The sequence below is a fragment of the Haliaeetus albicilla genome, chromosome 18 (genome assembly GCF_947461875.1).
Source record: "Haliaeetus albicilla chromosome 18, bHalAlb1.1, whole genome shotgun sequence".
Lineage (NCBI taxonomy): Eukaryota > Metazoa > Chordata > Aves > Accipitriformes > Accipitridae > Haliaeetus > Haliaeetus albicilla.
Window position 1 is genome coordinate 10,136,321 of NC_091500.1, and position 22,205 is coordinate 10,158,525.

General features: G+C 37.6%; 1 protein-coding gene across 1 annotated transcript in view; it reads left to right on the forward strand.

Moving 5' to 3' along the window:
* Positions 1 to 22,205, forward strand: part of LDAH (lipid droplet associated hydrolase) — a 127,243-nt gene that overhangs the window by 11,810 nt on the left and 93,228 nt on the right. The window contains exon 2 of the mRNA XM_069805704.1: positions 4,119 to 4,277. Coding sequence (XP_069661805.1) covers positions 4,119 to 4,277 — 159 coding nt within the window. The remainder of the gene's footprint in view (positions 1 to 4,118; positions 4,278 to 22,205) is intronic.

Sequence of the window (22,205 nt, forward strand, 5' to 3'; positions counted from 1 at the left end):
GTAGGATGGAGCAGTTAATATGTTATCAGGACAGTTGCATAAATAATTAAGCACAACGTGTCCAAAGGAAACTTAGTTTTACTATTAGCATTTTACTTTGGAGTCACTTGAACCAAAGATGAATATGAGGAGACTTAGTCATATGGCAGAAGTAATCTGCTCCTTGTAGATAAGAATATCTGGAAACAGAGTTATCTGAAACAATGATAGTAGGTGGAGTCCAGATCAGTAGTAAGACACCTAAATATATGTGTTGGTTTGTAAGTGCAAGTGTGTGTCTAAGTTCTCATTATAGGCTTTCCTAACTAGGGGATGATTTGTCTCAGCCTGAGGTAGAAACCTAGTGGCTGGTCCCATGGTTATTCACCAATTAGTTCATATACTGTCACCCAGATCTTTCTATCCTGTAATAGGATTTTGCTTTCAGGTAGACACCTACGTTAGGGGTGTGTTAATCTAGTGCTAAAGCCCTACCCTGTAATTCAAAGCCCATGTTTATGTGTTCTAGCAGAAGTTTTGTTACTAGATTAAGTACCATTGACAGAAGCTGCCTTTCTTGTAATGTTTTTCCATTTATGTTTAGAGTTTATGGGCAGGGGTTGGAGAGAAGGAACAAAGTACTGCATGGTATGTAATAAGGCCTGATTTCCTACATAGTTGCCTCTCTTTCTCTTGCTCTGTTACTTTCCTTTGTGATGACTCATGAAACTCCCACAGGTGAAGTTTGTGGTTCTGTCTCCTCTTTAGCTTTCTTAGAGCTGCGGTGCAAACTGTGTCCCCTCCACCAGCTGACTGAGCTGGTAGGATTCTCATCTCTCGAGACCGCTGCCCATTAAATGTGTTTGGAAATTGATAGGCCATCTTAAGGTACTTCTAGGGGAAACACAGGCAATTCATGCCAAAGATAGATGCCTATAATGGAAACACTGTTCTTCAAAGCTTCATTTATGAAGAGGGAGGGAGATCCAGGGGTATTTTGGGGTATTACTGATTTCATCTTAAAACAGGTCTGAGTAGTATCCTGGGAGTATATCCACTGTCTTTTCTCTGTTTTTCTCTTTACATCTGTTTCTATTACTAAAGGCCATAAAGTTACAAATTAAAAACCCAACAATAAATAAATAAAAATCCCTCAGATATTACATCAAGTTAGTATTAGAAAACCTTTTGGGGTTGTCTGAGATGGGCGGTTTTTCAGAAAACCTTTTCTTTTTCTAGTGTGCATTCTTGCTTTCAGGTACTGCAATGCTATGCATATTAGAAATTAGAAGTAGATAAGTTAAAAACTGGACCAAAGCTACTACAAGAGTCTGTGTGAACCTGAAAAGCCTACTACTCCAGTCCAAAATGCATTGCTAAGCTACCTTTTTTCATTGCTTAATTTATGACCTTATGTTGCAAATGCTATTTGTGAATGAAGAATTGTCTATGGGATTTCCATCTGGAGTTTTTCAGTGAAATCAATTCAAAATGAAACTTTACAACTGATTTTATTGGTTCATGATCAGAAACTTTGTATAAAACCTACTTTCTCGGGTAAGGACTTGTTACTTTTGCTTCTTGGATTGTAAACACCTCAGAAAAGGGATGACAAGCTTAATGTTTACTTTGGTTGTTGATGTAACTGGGTTTCTTTGTCATTTGAATAATAACGATATGAAAGCAGGAATAATGCATTGAAAAATATACCTTATTACAGTTTGACAAAATTTGCCTGAATTACTTACGTTCCAGTCACTGTAAGTTAAAGACGATAACATGGCGAATAATGAAGTGGTAAAGGTGTCTCCTTTGGCATTAAATGAACTTTTTTTTTCGGGGGGGGGGGGAGAAGTAGAGAGGCAGGAAAAAAGTTTTATCTAGAGAATTGTGCTGTAATTGAAAGCTTTAAAACACACTTCCCCCTTTCCTGCAGAAGCATTTTCTGTTTGTATTTTACTCAATTTTTTGAAGGTGGTACTTGTTAATTCAAAATAAAACATTATCTGTCTCTTTTGCATTGCCTGTTTTTTAACTTAAACCTTTCAAAACTTCAGATCAAAGCTGGGGGAAGTAAGGAAATGTTGTTTCTACAAGTGTACTTTTTAAATGTAGTCGAGTGTCATTACTTACAGTTTCATTCAGATCTGTTCCTTTCAAGTTGTGTAGCACTGAGAATTTTCCAGTGACTATTTGTGAAAGTGGTGTCCCCCACCCCATGGTCCTGGAAACTTTGTAGATCTTAGGCTTCAGTTTACATGCCTAAAACTCCACAAACTGACTAGGAAATAGAATTTGGATCCTTGTACTCAAAAATGAATGGTCCTTTTTCACTAAACAAAAACACTTGAAAGGCCTAATGTTATTCTTAACTACATGCTTTTGATGTTTTAAAGACCATGATGGTATGCAACAATATCCAGATTTATTGTAATATTATTTTTTTGTTGCATCTTATTTGATCATATTCTCACTTTGTTTATTTATCCTAATTCCATGTGCTGATGGGTTGCTGCTATATAAGTTACACGTGAAATAGTGGCTTTTGAACTCGGAAAAGATCACCTTCTTGAATAACGTGAAAGGTGATTGCACTTTTGTCTGTTAATTTCAAGGTGAGACTTACCAAAAGTTTTACTGCAGTGGCTGCATGTGAAGTCCTTCAGAGTTCCTTTAGAGAATTGCTGGCCTATAATCTTGGGATTTTTGGCTTCTAACTCATTGCACTTTTTTCTTTCTATAACATATTTCAATCATAACATATTTCAGGGTGTACTAGGTAGAGACACTAAAGGCTAATCTTTTAGATTAGTTATTAGACTAAAATATTTTTTTTCCTTTGTGTGTGACTTGAATTACAATTTAATTAAATTGAAAACAGTAAAGTTGGACAGCCTTTTCCGTTATAGATGGTCTTGGATAAAGAATGCATAGTCATTCCTGTAATAATTTAACCAAGTTTTTCAAGTCTGTTTAAGCCAGATCTGTTGCTTCAGAAGCCTGAAATGTGGTCCTTATAAGATTGGAAATACTCTGTAGAGCTTAAATAGCCCTTGAAGTTGATACAAACAGCTCTGTGGACTTACCAAGTACTGGTGTGTGTTCCAAGTGATGCACGTGTGTGATCATACTCCAACAATGGCAGGCTTCTGACTCTGCATTTGGTAACTGCACCTGTAGTTGCAAATGGTAAATGGTTATTTTGGCAGATGCTTGCGTATGTTCTAGTTCGTCTTGATGATCTTTTAATTCATAAGTAGTAATTTGATGAAGTAGCTTTTTTAGTGAAGGAGAGGTACGGGAGTTTGGTCAATCAGCCAGTTCCAAAGTGGCAGCCTAATAATTTCCTATGTGATAAATACATGAACTGATGAACATGCATCGTTTATTTGGCAGCATAATGTTTTATTTCACATCCCTGCATTCAGATAACCAAATAACATAAGAAAAGTTATAAAGGTGAGCATAAATGTTTGCCTGAATTGATCAAATCTTGATTAGCTTTAACTGACAAAGATGCCTCCTTTAATCCTTTGAAAATTTTTAGAGAAGTTAGTTATGCTGCACTTAAAATGAGGAGCCCACCTAATACTGGAAGGCAATCTAGTAGTTAGCATGTTCCTTTTGGCCTCTGGTATTTTCTTTTGGGTTTTATTATGGTTGTTTTTTGTTGAGGGATTTTTGGTGGTTGTTTTTAAGTCATGCTGTGCTCCCATAGTTGAGGCACACAGAACTTGTGAAGACATTCATACAGTAGTTCTGTTTGTTTGGTATTTTTTCTTTTGTTTGCCTTGGAATACATTTCAGCTGAATCTTTTCAGTGGACAGTGTGAATAAGAAGTTTAAAATTGTTTGCCTTTAAGGTAGAATAGATCTTATTGTCCAATTCATCACCATATATTTCTGTGACAAAAACTAAAAGATGTTTTCTCTCGTACAGTATTAACATGTATGAACTTCTATGACCTATTCAAACATCAAATACTGAATTGAGCCTCTGTTTACTGGAGATGACAGCTGTTTGGGGAGGGTTGTTTGGGGTTTTTTTGCAATTATTCTGTGGGAAGGTATAATAGCAAAGAGCCAGCTATGTAAATATTTGCTGATCTGTTATAACAGTATCTTATTCTGTCTAACAGCAAACATGAGGTCGGTGTCAGAAGAGCCAGTCCCATTACATGAAGAATTTATCTACTGTTGTGGAGCTGCTACCCATGTCTTGAAGTGTGGGCCCTGGAAAGACCTCTCAAAAGATGAAAGTAAAAATCTACCCAGGCTCTTATTCATGATTATTCCTGGTAAGGGTCTTTTTTTGTTTAAGTTTAGAAGTGTGATGATTGGAAAGGGTATGTTCAATTTCAATTTCAAAAATCTCACTAAATAAGCAGTAGAATTTGGCCTGTGCATATGGCCAAAAAATCAATAGTATGGCAATGGTGAAATTTCTTTGTTATATTTGATTACTACTGTTATCTGTATTCGTAATGGTGCTGTAAGGTAAAACTGAGAAATTAGGATATCTCACTCATTTATTTGGTGGTGGTGGTTTGCTGACAGCATTGCGGTTTTTTGTTTTGTTTTGTTTTGTTTTTTCCATTGCTCTCCTTCCATTTATTTCTTGCACATTGAAGTGATACTGCATTGTCAGCTGTGTGCCAGCCGAAAGATGAAAGTTACAATATTTGAGGGACACTTCTGGGTCCAGTAGTTTTTCAAAGGTGGGTTTTTTTAGTAGTAAATGGTTTTTAACTTAGATTTTTGCAACATGAATTTATATGGTAAGCCTCTTGAACTCAATGAGCATCGTATAGTTCTGAGTTATATTTAAATCTGATCACTTTAAAATGAAAGCTCTAAACTTTCATTTAGCATATGTTAAAATTAATGGAGAAGTCCTAAATTCATTAAAGTCTGCCAATGAACTGTAGGAGTTCTGCCATTAGCAAAAGTAGAGCTTGAGACTGCTCAAGCACAGATGTTGTGACTCTTTCACTGCCTTAGAGTTTGCAGATTTCTGATGCTTCCTATAGTTTATTTGAAGGTATTGGATACTGTTGTTACTTCCCCAAGAATTAGTGGTGCAAATAATGACTCTTCTGATTATCCACATCTTTGGTATACTCTGTTCCTGTTTATGGGCTGGTGCATGGGTTGGTCCTTACTTAGGGGTGAAAGAGAGCACAGGGTCCATTTTTCAGGTTTTTTTGCAAGGCTTTGGAAGCCCTGCGGAATATTTTATGTTCGTTTCTTTGGGCACAATGTTTTTATGCCCTTGCCTCCTGGAGTTGAATAATAGTGTAACTTTTAACCCAGTGACAGTGAAGTTTAAATTCTTTCCTTAACTGAAAAGAAGAAATAAGCCTCCTATGATTACATCTTGCTACTGTTTCGTGGGAACAGCTTTTTAAGCCAGATACTGCATAGTGTAACTCTTCAGCAAAAGACTATCTGTGCGGATCCAAATTGTCAGTTTTCTGTAGGTACAAGCCTGATTTGATACTTTTCAATTGCTGCTTTCTTCCAGTTAAGGCATTTCTGGAAGTCTTAAATAAACAGCTAAGTTAAGTGTTTCTTTTTCCCCCAATTTCTGGAGCTTTCACCTGTCTTAGGTTGTGATACCCTTGTGTTTGGGTTGGTAGTAGAGCCTGTAACTAGGGTAAATCTGTAAAGCTAACATATTGGTAGAATCATTTGTAGGGGAAGAGCACCAAAGTTAAACGTTAGCTTCCATGGCAAGGTACCTCCGCAAGGCACCTAAGTTATTCTGTTGAAAATATACCGAGTCACACAGACTTTATGGGCTCTGCATTCATCACAGGAAACTTTTCATGCAAGAAAATGTAGTGGCAGGGTTACATGGAGCTTATTTCCTGCAGAACAATTCTGCGAAGACCCCTTAATAACATCTTACATTAACAAGATAGATATACAGAAACAGACATCAGTGAAATATTCAGAGTGCTTCTGTTATGGTCTGCAAGCTTTAGCAAGTAGCTGATTTATGGTTTTGCTCTTATTTCAGAATTATGTTGGTAACAAACTAGAAGTTCTGTCACTGAGAAAACAATTAAAAAGCACAGCAACCACAATAATGCTATCTTCATTTTAAATATCCAAATTCAGTAGTGAATCAAGTTACCCAAGCTCCTTGCTGTGGCTGGCAGGGAGCTGACTAGGACCTGGCATAACAATGCAGTTTTGCTTCTCATAAATCAGATTTTTTTCCCTACTGGTCTATGCCTCATTTCTAGCCTTCAAGGGAAATTCTATCTGCCAACACAAAAAACACAGCCTTAGAAGAGATCCGGACGTTTGGGTCATCTGGCAACATGTTCGTGTACCTAAACAGTTAGGATTAGATAGCATTCCCCTTGTGGTTTTGTAACTTCCCAAGCATGAAATGTGGAGCCCTTCTGGAGTCCAGCAATTTTCACACTTGAAAAGCATGTATCCCTAGCTGAGATTCTTTATGGAATGAAATAGAGGGGCAAAAGCATAGCTTGGTACAGGTCAAGGAAAGAAATATCCAGACAAGGGCAACTCTCACTCAAAAAGGAGTGTATGCACAGCCAAGTGTTAAGTGATCTGAACTGAACGTGGTTAGTCCTACTGCATGTGATACATTGGTCTGCGTATTAAACTGCTCTGGTACATACTTTTCCAGTCTTAATGAAATTCATGCGTATGATTTGTTTATATGTAATCAAACAAAACAGGGTTGAGGGTGGTTATAGAAGAGAAAGATGATAAAATTCTCAGCTTCTGCTAGAATTGAATTGTTGCAAGAGATTTGAGAATAAATCCTGTATGCTTATTTTCTGTTGGTGTTTTAGTCAAATTTCTTCATAATGGGAAGGATTTCTCTCTGGTTTGACTTTTTTTTTTTTTTTTTTTTTTTTTTTAAAAAGGGGAGGAAGGGAGAAAGGTGACTCCAAAACATTTTTCTACTCTGAAATGAATGGCAAAATTCCCATTGACTTTCAATGAGGCAGGATTCTGCCTCTTAGGACTGATAGCTCACTCTGCTTGAAGCAGTTGGAATACAGAATATGCAGTGGAGTTCAATCTCATTTAATTACAACAAGCTAATGTTTTTGTTAATGGCAGTCTGTGTGAACTTACAATTTTAGTAAAGTTTTACTATATTAGTTGAAATGTTTAATGTGCACTTTTTTGTTCCATAATGTTTTTTCCTTGTGTAAGCAAGACCTCTGTATAGGAGTAATAATGTGCTTACTGAAGTAATTACTGTGTAAAAGGCCCAATTTTTCCTCAGTCCAGAATATATGCGTATACTTGTTTACCTTTCTTAATATGAATTCTTTTCTATTAAAACCGATGAGATTTACTCATGAGAGTAAAATTAAATGTGTACAGTTGAAGGATCAGGTCCATGGTTTTCTGGAAATGTAGGCGTTATGGAAAGGACAGGAATTACTTTTTTCCTCTTGTGTCATAAAGGTCTGTTTTCCCTTGTCCAGTGTTTGTTTAGTGTAAAATTAGCAGTGAAGTATAAAATCTACTACAGCAATATTTAACGTTACTTGGGTTCATTGAAAACCAGGATCCGCAAGGTGTAATGGAATATTTTTTTACTGTTTTAAGAGTATCTGTCTATTTGTGTCTGTGTATTTTTGAAACATTTAACTTTGTAAATAAATACAGTACAAATTTTAAAACCACCAGGCTGTTTAGCTCATGAAGTTTTGCTGTTCATCAAGTTTTTCTTGCATTCATTGCAGGAGTGCATTTTGCAATACCTTCATTCCAGGCTTCATAATTTTTGTTACCATTGCTGTAAACTAGGCAATTTTGTTATTTAGAGTCTTGTACTTGGGAAGCTTAGTTCATGATTGATAATGTATAATATAAATAACATTTTTTCTGGTAGAGCATGCTATACAAGTTTCGTTCATTAATATACAGAAGTAATTTCAGAATTCAGTTCTTTGGCATGCATGCAGAGTTCTCCCTATGCTTGCTAAGTTTCTTGATCTGCCTGCATGCAGTTGGATTGCTGCTGGGTTATTGGATCGTCTTACTGTTTTACCAACTCATGCAGTGACTTGGTGATGTTTAAAGCCTATGAGGACTTAACCAGACACTTTTTTTTAAAGTATAAAGATTTAATCTCCTGAGCTAATCCTCTGAGTCAGGAGTTGCTTATGGTTTTCTGCACAACAGAAAATGAGGGCTTGGATTCTGATCTTCTCCTAGAAGTACTTACATCAACAAGATTGTTGTCACTTGAAGACTACTTAACTATTTTTAAGCAGTGAAAACAGTGCAAGCAATTTGCCTGGATTATGACAAGTCTTTAATGTGTTCTCCCTTGAAATGAGACTTCCTGTTAGTTTCAAAGTCTTTGAAGTTCTATTTTTGACTGTAATGTAGGGATTCTGAAAAGCTTTCAATGTATTATCTGGCTTTGTCTTCACCTGCTGTTTTGATATTTAACAATCATCACCCTCAACATTTACATAAGAAAAGTTATAATAAGAATCACTGTATAATAATACTTTGCACTAAATCTAATTGTATAGCCCTGAAGCTTAGTTCATTCGTATTTTGGGTTTTTTGGCTCCCACTAAACCAGCTTGGTTTTTTTTAAGTTGTTAATCATTCACTCTGCTGAGCAGTCACTGGAATGAATAGGTCTCCAGAGGTCTACTGTCACCACTGAAACCAAGGGGTTTACTTAATAATAAAATAATCTATTTCCTCATTCTACAAACTGTGTAAAGCATGTTTACTCCAATTCTCTTCAATTTGGTTTCAGAATGTGCTTTGATTTATACAGAATTTATGTGATTAAATGTGCTCGTTGGTACATAATCTGCATGTTAACCGTTCATCTACAAGAACTGCATTGGATCTAGTAAGGACTCATAGTATCAACAGATTAGGTTGCAGTGTGTAGCTTCTGGTAACCTTGGCCAGAATGTAAACCAGAATCCTGTATATGAATCTTGGTACTTAATGTTTGGTTAAATCAGTAAAAAGACGATAGAACTGTTTATGTGAAGCAGAATCTGGTTTTGGAGTAGAGACCCCTGAGTTACTCAAGGAAGGTACTTACATCCTCTCAGATGCTACTTTTTAAGTCAGCCGCCAGTGTCTCCTCTCCCAGTGCATGGTAGTGTTCACCATTTGCCTTTGAAATACAACTGGAAGAAAGGGGAATGCTGCTGGCAATGGACAGCCAGTTTAAGAGGGAAGATGACTTTTCTCCTCCTGGGCAAGAGGACTTCTGGGTTCTGGGTCATGTTCTGCTCCGTATGTTTTGTGCTCACAGTCACTGAATGATCTCCAGCAACAATTCTATGAACAAAGTTGAGAACCTGTTCTCTCTGAATGCATTAGGCAGTAAAAGCTGCTTTTTTCTTCTTTCTGGTTTTGTGGTTTGTTTGGGGGTTTTTTTGACTGAATAGTGCCAGAGCATCAGCAGTAGGAAAAAATGTGTGTCCAGCCTCACCTCGTCTTCTACCTCTGCAGTTTTGTCACTATCAGCTTGGTTATGGGAGCTCTCCTGTGGTTTGGTTTGGGGCATGGGGTGTTTGGTTTTGGGCTTTTGTTTTGTTTTGTTTTGTTTGGGGTTTTTTGTTTGTTTTCTTAGTTTTTCTTTTGGTTTTCTTGCAGGATCAGGCTGGGTCCATGTCACGTAGTTCAGAAAGGGACTCTAAGGCCCAATTTCATCCAGCCTAATATTAAACACCTAGTTAAAATGCTACAGTAAGGAGCATAAATTCCTAGGTACCTTGTATAATCAGTAGCTAGGGATAGGCACTGCCATGAGCATTTCTGCCTCCTGAGAGGTTAGGTTGCCCTGAGAAGTTGTGAAGTCTCCAGCTGCAGACATAATCAAAACTTGACTGGGTGCATACCTGGGCAACCTACTCTACCTGAGCCTGCATGAGCAGGAGGTGGGTTAGCAGATCTCGGGTGATCCCTTCCAATTTCAGTGATCCTGTAAATGTGACCCAGGGATTTGCCATCCAGGCTCCTTGTCAGGGTGTGGATTCTGATCTGGATTGATTTTGGGGTACCTTCAAAACATAGTAAAGATAAGTATATGGATAATCTTAGATAAATACTTGATTAGAATTAGCCACTCTTTCAAAAGCAGTAATTTAAGGTACCTTCTCCTTGCCTTCACAGCCATACTGTGTAGTAAGTGCCTTAACACTGAAATTGGGTTTGTTGAGTGTTAGGAACCATACAGAATTAAAAACTGGTAAGGAACTTAAACAAAGTATAGAAAGAGTATGCCAGAAGAGGGAGCTGTTTTAAAGATTAGAAAAAAATATAGTGGTTTTTGGAAAGCTTACTGCTGTAATAGCCAGCTATACCATTTACTAGGAGGTTTCAGGCTCTTATTGGAATGCATAGGTAAGCATGGACTGTTTCTCTACTGTATGTATATCACAAAAAAAATTAGTGATTAATCGGTTATGTTGTTTGCTGAGGATCATAAAAATGCCTTTTACTTGCATTAGGAGTGAAATAAAGGAGGTTCAGTTAGAGAGTATAAAGATTGGAGTGCTGGGGCTTCTGTTCCCAGCCTTTCCACTGGGTTGCTTTTCAATAGGTGGCCAGCCATTCTCACAAATTGTGTACCAAACCACCAAACAAATCTTCGTTCACATTTGCAAAATTTATATGATCCATCATCCAAGTCTCTAAGCTAGCATTCAGTTACAATCAGCTAACACTGAGTAAATAAATTAACAATAAAAGCACAGCTGCATAGAGTGAGACAACAAATACTTCCTCTCCTGGAATGTTTAAATCATTGACCAACTCCATGGGCAGCTCCGCTCTTACTGATTGTGTGAAATTCTTGTGCCAGGACGTATATCATCTTCTGATGCACAGCAGTAAATACCCAAAGGACATTAAGGAAAATAACTAATCACACTTAAGTACTTCAAGTCTTTATTAAAGGAATCATTCATTTAACTTTGGATTTTGGTGGTTTAACTTAAGTAATGCTTTTAGATGCAATGAGAATTTTTCGATGAAAGTCAGAGTGTAACTACACTGGTGCTAATGTTGAAATAAGCTATATAGGACTCCTGTTTACACATTAACTTGCACTTTATTTTGCTTAATCCTGTATCACATAGTTTTGATGACCTAAAGCTGAGGCTGAAAATGTTTCCTGTGGATGTGTATTTTCCATCATATTAATACTGTGCTTTGTGTGTTTATCTTCACTTACCTCTGTTAGTGTAAGATGCAGAAAGTTGCATGGGTTCTATTACCTTTGCTTATTTTGACCATACTTTACCAAGTAGAGCAGTGCTGCTATTGTCCATCCTAAGCCAAAGCAACAGAGCAGAGAAGGCAAATTTAGGTGCTCACAAATGAAGATGATGTTATTTAACACACCTGGTCCAGGGAATCAACTTAAGAATCTTGTTTGGTTGGAGTCTTGGCTCCCTTGACAAGGCATGTGGAGGATTACACAGCTCAGAATGGCATCTAGTCCAGCTGGCACACTTGAGTCACATGTGGCTAATCAGCAGGAACCAAAAAAGTCTCAATTTTGCATCTAAAATTCTGTCCTGAGGTGGATGTTTATATCCAAGCAGCTGAGCAGGATCCCCTCTCTGTATGTACACAGATACTCACTCTGTTTATTTAAGAAAGGTTCCTCTTTTATATATTGTCTTAGCAGCAGCATTCATCTCTTCTGTGGTATTTGCAGTGCTTGAACTTAAACTTAGTCCTGAAGATATTGTACTTGAAGCAGAGCATTCACTGTAGAACATCATGTCTGACTGTGAGTTAGCCAGGAGAGAATGGCAGTGCATCTGCAGCGCTTTCATGGAGAGAGGAAGAGAAATGCTATGTTCTTTTATCACAGCTTCTCCTGCACAACTACAGCATGGGACGTGAAGCAACCACTTGATGCTTTGAATGTGTTACTTGCCTGCTGGGGCTGCTCTTCAGACTGGCTCTGGGAAAGCTAGCTGGTGTTCCTAAAATTTTCAAGAGCATCTTTCCCTGTATCTCACCTGTCTGTGTTATGACCTTATGTGATCAACATTATGTAATTGGAGTCTTCCTGGAAAGACTCTACCATTCCCTGCTTTATTAGCAGGTGAGACCTATGTAATTGAAACTATGTTTGGATTTGGGCAGTCCATAAGGGGACTGGGTAGCAGGACTGGGCTAGAGCTCTTGCCTGCAGGTAGCTTTTAGAACCATCAAGTAAGGTATAAAGCAGACGTTGCTGAGTCTAAAGTACTGTGGAAGTTAGAAACTGTTTGCAGTGTATATTCCCAGGCACTGGAAATCTAAGAGCTTAGTGCTTGGAGCACTTAGAAAACTTCCTAAGGCCATTATTTCCCAATCCAAAATGTTTGTCAACAATACTGGCATAAGGTATTCCTGTTCCCACCACACTGTGCCACTCCACCCCTCGGTTATGCCAGAACAATAGTTTGAGAGATCATGCTGTGAATTAAATACATACATACATTTATTTCTGGGGTCTTCTTAAAGCTGGAACGGTTCCCTGTTTGGGTTCACAGCACAGCCCCACAGAGTTGTGCCAGTGTAATTCAGGGGCTGGTGAGCCATGGTGGGGGGGTGGGAATGACAGTCAAGGGAGGAGGTGGGGGTTCCTTCAGCTGGACTTGCTGCAGAACTTTCTGTTGTTAAATTATGGTGTCAGTCCACAACATGCAGCACATATATGTGGGTTCACATGCTTAGTCTTGAGACTTCTCTGGAGGGAGATGGTACTCCACCAGTCACACCAGGTGGTAGTGATTTGCTGAGAATGCCTCACCCTTGAGGCTTCTGCTTTTGTTCGCACTGCCACTCCAGATGCAGCTGCCAACTCTTTGCGTTTGACCCCAGGTTCTCAGTTTTTGACATGGAGAATTTGTATTTTACACTGCTTTGAATTTTTTTTTTTTGCCTGAATAAAAAAATTGACAGTGGAGAAGGAGCTTTCTTGCTCCCCAGTAACTGGTACACGTGATGCAAAAGCAGTCAGTGAGGACAAACTATACTGTAGAGTTAAAAGTTTGTGTAGCATGGCAATCCAGGTAGATGGGTCTACATAGAGCAAGCTAACATGTTTTTTCCTTTCCCTATGACTATAGGTCTTCTTATCAGCGGATAAGGTAGTAAGAGCACAGCTTTCTATTTCAGTGAGACATAAACACAGCAAAATACTTTTGATTCACATGCTTGCATGGGATGTGTATTATACATGACCATATTTTGTAAATTTGCACTTGAACAGGAGCAAAAGCACACAAAAAAACCCCCAACTTAACCCTATCTTCTTGATACTTCCAAAGCCACTTCTTCCAACTTTTCTAGCCATATCTTTATCTCTAGTGTGAATGTTCATGGCTTAATTATGAGATCAGTCTTATTTTCAGCTGACCATGTATTTTCTCAGATGGCCGTGAATGTAAGGTACTGTTAACTGGTGGAGTTCTTAGTGGCTAGTAATGCTTTAATTTTCATGTATAGATTATTTGGTCTGTTTATTTCTCATTTATAAAATGGGAATAATGAAATCTGTCTCAGTCAAGTGCTTGAGGACTTGGCAATGGTATGTGCTGTCTCCACTCACATCAAAGTTCTCTGAGGGCTCTGCCCTTTATTTCACTGAGCTAGTTTGACTTCCTGAGAACATCATTATTCTTGGGGGATAACACTGATTTGGCTGCATCTATTTGATTTCTACTTTTAACCCCCATAAAACTGTGAATACATCGATCAATTTTCCCTAAATTTTTCTGAGAGATAGAGGACTCAAAATGATACTAAAAAAAAAAAAGGGTTTGGCTAGAAGACATACATGCTGATAAAGTACCCCCTGAAGGCAAGGTGTAAGTGTGTTCTATCCCATATTATATATCAGAAAATTCAGTTCTCAGGACACTGTTCTCCATTATTTTTGCTGCTTATGGACTACTTGTTTGTGACTAATATTTTAAAATATGATGACAGTTGTGCTTTGTTTACTGGGTCAGCCCACCAGCTTCTATTGTCTTCAGAAAAGAAAAAAAAATATCTTTCATTAAAAATAAAAACTTCCTCATGCAAAGAGGAGCCTGTATGTCAGATCTAGGCTTGAAATATGCCACTTTTGTTGAATTTCCCAGTGCTCCAGAAGTACCTCTGATGGGGGCTTGGCACAATTGAGCTTGTTAAGTTTGAGGAGGCAGAGTAATGACAGGATGGTTGAACATCCAACTGTGCTTGACAGTATTTCCCTCCACTAAATCTGGGTGGCAGATGTGACTTACTGAAGAGACTTACTGAAATTTCTCAATCCGCAGTCTTCTCTTGGTGTCCTCTCCCTGCTAATGAGGCGTTGTTTTCAGCATGGATCCTTCCTGCCTGGCTCTGCACAGCGTAATCAGGGGAGGAAGCGATCCCTCTCCTGCAGCATGCAGAGGCTTGAGTTGGCCAGAGTTATGGAAAACTTGTGTTCTAGGGTACTTTTCTTGATTTGACCATTTAAAAAATGATCTGTTTCTCTTTATGTGATGTCTGAGACAGGAGGGAAGAAGAAATTACTTACTGAAGGACCTACCTATGAAGGAAATCCAGTGTTTCCATGTGCATCGTGTACAAATAATGCAATTAAAATGTTAAAAGCTACAGCACCAGTGTATAATATACTTCTTCCTTCCTGGCAGCTGCTACCAGAAGTACCTGAGCTGATACGGATTTGCCTTGATATTAAATATTTTGATCTAGTTATCTCTGAAAATAATAAAAGATAAATATCTGCTTTCTGATTCTAGTTAACACGTAGCCTCATTTTATCCCGATAGTAACTCCTATGGATCACTGAAGCTATATTAGAAATGAATTTGACGCCTTATGTTCAATATCTAGATTATGGAAAACCGTAGAGCCAAAAATTCAGAAAGTCATAGCTCTTGCTCTTTTTTCCCTGTTACGAAAATGATGGAAGATTTTGATCATTGTCCTGATTTCCATTTTTGAAAACAATCCTTGGTTATTCTTGATGGATTTAAAAACTCCCATATGAATAAATAAGTATGTAGTAATACATACTTATGTACTTTTATACCGCCTTCCACATTTATGTTTTGGATCTTTTATATCTGTTATTGCAGCCTTGCCTTAAGATGCAGAAGCTCTTTACAATAGGTCTTAAATGGCTAAACATCTGTGCTTGTGAAGCGACTTGTGTTTATGAATGAGGAAAGTGTTTGCCTGAATGAAGTGTTTTGGGTGAAGTCTTCATGGAACATCTACTTAGGACCAGTACTAATATCCTAACTATGACCCTTTTTCCTCAGAGATACAGTGGTGTCAATGCAAAGAATTTTTTCCTGAAGTTGTGGATTGATATGCAGAACGGTTTGGGTTTTTGTCTTGCGTTTCTGAAGACTGATAACAAATGTAAATGCAAAATTCTTTTGCAAAATCACCTTAGACTGTTTGTTTCAAATATTACATTCTCTTAACAAAAATTGCAGAAACGCGTTTTCAGGCTTTTTTCTGAAATTAACTGTCTTCATGTTTTCCATTGCTATTTGTTTCCCATCTGTCACTTTATTCTAAAAACTATCTTGAAAACCAAAAACAAAACCCAAAACCTAATAACCCCAAACCCTCCAAAGCTATGCTTTTCTTTTTTGTAACTCTGACCAATGGTACAGCATAGGGAAATCTCTCATACGGATCTGAAAATGTACTTTCTGGTGCCTTTTGAATGTATTGTTTGCTTCTTCCTTGCATATTATTCAAAAGTGATCAAATCTGCAGAGCTGTTTATCTGTACAAAACAAATAATTTGTGGTTATCTTGGTTCTGAATTGTTTATTTTTCTTGTCTTTGTCTTTTTCCTGCTGATGATGTCTCATCAGGGTTGTGTTGTTATTCAGATATTTCATAGGCTTTCTTGTGAACCCATTTGACATTAAGTCTCATGTTGCTCTTTGCGCACTTCCTTTGTTCTCCCCCCTTTATTTCAGAAGGGGGTTTGTTTTCTGCTGGTCCAATTCTGCTTCAAGCCCTGAAGCCATCTGAAAAATTCCCACTGGGAATTCTAGACCCAGTGCAGAGCTCACTGCAGCTTCTCTGCCAGCATCAGCTGTAGGATGGATTGGATCAGACCAACCAACCACATCTGGAGTGTTAAAAGTAGTTGAACCTGTCTTCATCTGCCTAAGCAGATGCTTAAGAGGCTGTGTATGTGTAGGTGTGTACTAGGAGATCTAATTAAATGTGTTAATTTTTCATTTGCTGTGGAGAAAATGGAACAAAAATGGAACAAAAATTATTTGTCAGTGCTAGAAAATCCCGGTTTCTACCTTTAAAAAATGTAAAAAATTTGTTATTCCATTATGAACTCAATACTTTCAGTTTTATATCTCAATCTTAACTCCCTTCCAAGAACCATTAGTTTACAAACATACTTAAAAAACCCTGAATAATAAAATCAAGGCTTTTTTTTTTATTTACGTACCTATTTGACATGGTTGAGACATTAAAGGTAACTACTGAAATACATCTGTGGAATTTATAACCCTTGCAATATCACTTAATCACAAAGTCCAGTAGGTTTGCAGTGGGCAAAATCAGGATTTTGGATTTTGTATCTTATCTGCCTGGATGGCTGTTGTTAATCATTCATATGAGAAAACAAGCATGTACTGTCATAATTTCTAGCTGGGAATTTTTATTCACAGGCTTCAGGCACAATTGCCACTTGGGCAAAACCAGCTGTGTTAGGTTAATTCAGGTTTATCAGACTGTCCATGGGGTTTCTTTAGAGGTAAATGAAACCCACATTTGTCCTAAAGGTGGAAAAGAGTTCGACAACAGCAGACAAGCTTATTTGCTTTGCAAAATGTGTGTAAAGAATGTGTATTATAAAATCCTATATGTAAGTTTTATAGCTGTATCAAACTAAAAACTGTGTGTGTATGTATCTGTATATAGGGAAAAATGTGAAATGTTCTTGAAAAACCTCTCTAATAAGCTGTGTTACAGGCACCTGGCTGAATCCTTCTGAGATTCCCTATTTTCACAACCCAGGCAAATAAATTAAGGTGCTTTCCAGCCAAATTCATGATTCCAGAGTGAGAGAAGATCAGAGTTTTCACATGTGTTTCTGTATAATGTCCTTGTAATTGTTTGCTCTTTGGCTGATGCTGCTCCCCTAGTGTATGGACTATAAACAGAATAGAGGACGAAGAATGCTGGTCCCCTAGACGTGCAAACAGGTGAAAGCTTAATTGACGTGAGTTTATGATGATCATTCAAATGTTATTTGACATGGTTTATTTGAAATCCCTTGACCCTGCGTGTCAGAGAAACCTGTGTGTGTCCTTTTAAGGCCTGATCATCAGCCGCGGTGTCAGTTTCTGCAGTTTTCTCCCAAGTGTGAGAACATCATTGTGTTTTTTACATGCTCCATTTAAATCCTTCTGACATCTGCGTGGGCTGCTTTCCATTCATTAACATAGGGGAGTTGCATCTTCTTCCATGGTGGCTGGTCAGACGCCAAAGGCAGATTAAGTTTCCTTGAGTGAGGAACTTGTCATTTAGGCTCTTTGAGCTGGAGCTGGGAGCTTTGGCAGCTCTGCGAAGAGGCAGTGAGAATCATTGCCACAAAAATGATTTTTGTGTGGTCCTGCTGTGTGCCCCTGGATTTCAAATTTGATTTATGGCTGCTCATTTAAAAAAAAAAAAAAAAAAGTCTGCATTTGATTTTGTTGCAGGAGATTATCATGTAAATACTGTGGCATACATACTTAATTCTGAAACTGTGGATTATTTCTAAAATTAAACTCATGGTAATTGCTGGCATATTTTCCAGTTCCTCAAAGTTCTCTGTAAACCCACTGTTGGCTGTGTATTTCCCTTCTTCTATTCATGTAGCTGCCTTTATTCTTTATGGTCCTGCTGAGGTCCCAGAGCAGACAGAAAGCAACTGCTAGAGAAATGCGTGAAGCACCACAGCTGAATGCCAGCTACTGCTCCCACAGATGGTCAGACTTCTGGAGACAGGACTGCAAACACTGGGGAACGTCTCACAGGACAGTGCACAGAACCCAAAAGCTTGTTACGGAACAAGGTGCAAGGAGCCTTGTCGCTGTTTGGGATAATTTAGCTGCATATAAATTTCTTCTCCTTCACTCCCTACCACTCTTGGCATTTACTATAGAGTGTTTAAATAAATCCTTTTCAATTTAGATATCCCTTCCACAACTGCTAAGAATTATTTTCATTTTATGTTTTAGTCTCAATTTCATTTGAGTAAGCTGTATATATTTTCGATCTAACCCTTTCTGGTCACAAGGCTTTTCCTATACGTTTTGGCGTATATCTTTGTTTTTAACCTGAAACATTTTGCTGTTGTGGTTTACATTGTACATGCCTCAATATGTCTGGGAATTATTTTTGCACAGGGTTGTCTAATGCTAGTGTTCTCATAATTATAGTTTACATTTTACATTAATATTTTCTGCTGCAAAAGAATTCAAAATGCTTGACAATTTGTAAGCCACAAAAGCTGTCATTGCTTGTGCAGAGTAGTAGCTATGGTCTGTGACTTTTTAAATAAGTGTTATATGTTTGTTGTTTTGCATTCAGAATTAAGCTGATTGAATTGCACTGATGGCATACTGTGTATAAGTTTAAACTTCCCAAGTCTGAATAACTTCTTTTTGTAAGTGCAGCATCTCAAATATTAGTTTGTATTTCATTTTAAGACAGGCCAGGTTTGACTTTGACATGTATAGGAAGTCATGATAAAAGTTATTTAGCAGTGATATCCTGGGGCAGATATTTAGTTTGTACAAATTGTTCTCTCTCCACTGCTAGCTGTCTCCATAAGAAGGAAGCAGTTGGCATTTAAAAATCTTGATTTGATGGAAAAAAGCATTAACAACAACATGTTTGAAAGGCAGGCAAATGCATGTTTATAAGTAATTTTCATGTTTTTAACTATGTGGATAATTAAAGAGTAGTAGTTCCAGTTCTTGAAAGCCTCTATCTGCAGTATATAGAAGTGGAGAATATTTACCTTCTAAGATAGCTCAAAGTGACACCTCTGCACATTCAGTTGTTCTGTACTGTTTTGCTTTAGCTGTGGGTGGAACAGATCGGAAAAGTAAGAAGTGGATTCCCGTCTTCAAATTAAAAATGGAAAGACTTTGAGCTTAATGTAGAATAGCTGGATAAAATGTCGTGTATTACGGGGAACAGGGAAGGTAGCAGGAGTCCTTTGGTTATTGAAACTTAGGAATACACCAAATAAAGTGGCCCCGTGGTGTTCTAATGCACTGTGCAAATTGTCCATTTGGCATATTCCTCCCATGAAATGCTTAGAAACCTTTTGCAAATTAAGCTAATATGCAGTGTATTGTAGTTTTGTGTCTCTTTCTGTTACAGTCACCATTTACAGCTATTGTTTACAAGACTTCCTAAACAACATAAACACTGTAGAAAATTAAGCACAGTTGAGAGTAACTGCTTAAGATGTGCTTCTTGGTTCAGATGACTGCAACTTGAGATTTGCTGGCATGCATGAATGATTCAGGTGCCCTGAGGTGTCTGAGGATTGATGTGGCACTCAGATAACTGGAGTAACCTTCAAATCATGGAGGTTAACACTGCATTTACTTATGGTTTCCATTTTTTGACACTTAGTTGCTGAGTGAAAGAACACAGGTAGTTTTGGTTTGATGTACTGGGAAATCCTTAAAATGCACACATGAGCACTGCATTGCCCGGGTGCCTTTGTGATGAACCTGGTAGTTCTTTTTCTATAAAATAAAATAGTTTAATTGAACAACATTTCAACCACAGTAGATGAGCCCAAAATATTGTTGGTCACAGACTGCTGTGCATATTAAGCCCCAGTTATTTCCATTAGCTGTTACTGTAACTCTGTTATATGAAAGAAAAAAAATCTTTATCTATTCGGGTTTTTTGTTCACTCCTCTTAGAGTGTTGTGACAGCAGCTGAAGTAAAAACACATAAAATAACTGACTTTGCAGAGATGTGAGTTTGAGCTATGTTAGGAGATAAACATTCTCTACTTATAAATATTGTAGATGCAAGCTTTCAAGAGCAGGGACTATTAGTCTGCATTTACTTAAGTCAGTGCAAATCTGGAATGACTTCATTGAAATTGAAAGTTCAATAAGAATAAATTTATAGCTGCTTTACATGTGGTGATTTCTCTATAGAAATCTTGGCTGTTAAAATCTTTGTTGATTTTTCCTTTCCATTTGTGCCAGTGGTTCTCATTCATACCCCTTCAAGGCATTTTGAAGTATCAGTAGCAGTTCTAACAGCTGACCCCTCAGAATGTCTTTTACCATGAGCAGATGCTTATGAAGATTGGGGAAAGGGGGTTTCTTTTGCATTTATGGATTTTCTCTTTTACCTGCCTAAAATACACATCACACTTATCACAGGATAAAAATCCCCTTTCCCTCAAAAAAGTATTAGAGTGCTTTGAGTTTTGTACAGTATTTGATGCAAAGCATCATTGTTCTTACTTCACTGCTCTTCAGTTGATGACCGAATCCTGAGAATATTTACATCTTGGGTTCACCTGGCTGATGATAGGAAAGAGCACTGAAATGTCTAAGACAGCTGTTGCCATTTCTCTCCCTTTCCTTGTTTTGCATTATTAAAGGAGAGAAAAATGTAAAGAAAAAAGACTGCTTTTGAGATTAATGTTGTGATTCCTTGATCTCAAAGTCCCTAATTGCATTATATTCCAGGACTAAGCATAGTGCCAAAACATCGTGATCATTTGTAGTACAAAAGACACATTTTCTTTTGGATTGCTGCTACTTTTGTCTTCGACCTTGCTGTAAGACAAGTTTCCTCTATGTAACATCAATCCAAGGAGCTTGACAGATGATGTCTAGATTTTATTTTATTTCTCTGAGCCCTCTATATAATATAATTTTTGGCGTATGAAAATCTGGTGCAGTTGTATGGATGTGTGACCCCTGTGAATTTTAAATTGTTTTTCTGGAAATCAGTTTGCAAAAATTTGATCATGCATTCTGGAGTTTATATATTCCACAACTTTTTTTTTTTTTTTTTTTTTTTTTTTAATTCTCCTTTAATGTCAAGCTTCCAAAAAGATACTTAGAAACATGCAATAACTGATACTGTGGGTTTGGGCGTTTTGGTTTTTGTTTTTTTCCAAATCTGTGTACTCCAGTAAAAATAATGTTGTTTTAAGCTCAGTCATTTTATTAAGGTTTAAAAACCATCAGAGACAGTTTTTACATGTAAGTGAGGGATGAAGCATGTGTGCTATATTACCTAGAGTGGAATGCTTCCCTACTCTGCCCATATATCAACAGTGGTGTGAGCCTTGGCATCAGCTCCTACACGCGTGTCTGTGCTGGAGGTGGCTTTGGGTGCCTGGTGCACTGCTGGTCTGCGGCAAGTAGTTCTGGAAGTCCTGGACTGAGGGAGTGCCTCTTGGGAGAGCAATGAACTTACTGTGTGTTACCTGAAGAGCAAAAGGGTTGAAGTAAAAGAAGACAAAATGAAAATGCCTGCTATAGAAAGGCAAGAAGTGGAATAAACCTAGTTTTTATCTCCACGCACCATTTCCACAAGTACTAATTGGATTACAGCTCTGATTCTTCTTCTCTGTCACTATCAATACTTATATACCTCAGCCTCTGTTAGTCCAATTAGAATGATCTAAAGGAGTTTACACGATTTTAGTGAGGTTTTGGGTTTTTTTATCTCTTATACCCTTTCAGTAATACGTTTGTGTTATTTTGGAATGTCTTTGTCTTAAAAAGTGAATGCCTTTTTACGCAACAGTGCTCTTGCCACCTTTTGCTGTTGATGATATCCAAACTAAGAATTGCCTAGTATGTGAGTGAAAAACATGTAACTGAGCAATCCTAACCATGACAGTGGGCTTTTCTGGAGTCTAAATAGTAATAAGAAATCAGTGGGACTACTCGGCAAAATTAATAAATAAATAGAGAGAAATTTTATGGGTTTATGTCTGTGTGGAATTTTTATGCATCCTATGGGAATTGGGGAAAAAAATCTGCTTTATCTTCATATGGATTTACTCTCCAACTTAAGTCACTACTGATATCCAAAAGAGAAGGAAAAAGAAGGAGGAATAGAGATTAGAGTTTTGTTTGGAAATCCTGAAATCCCTACCAGATATGTATTTATCTTTGGGACAGTATTCCAGTTTCCACTT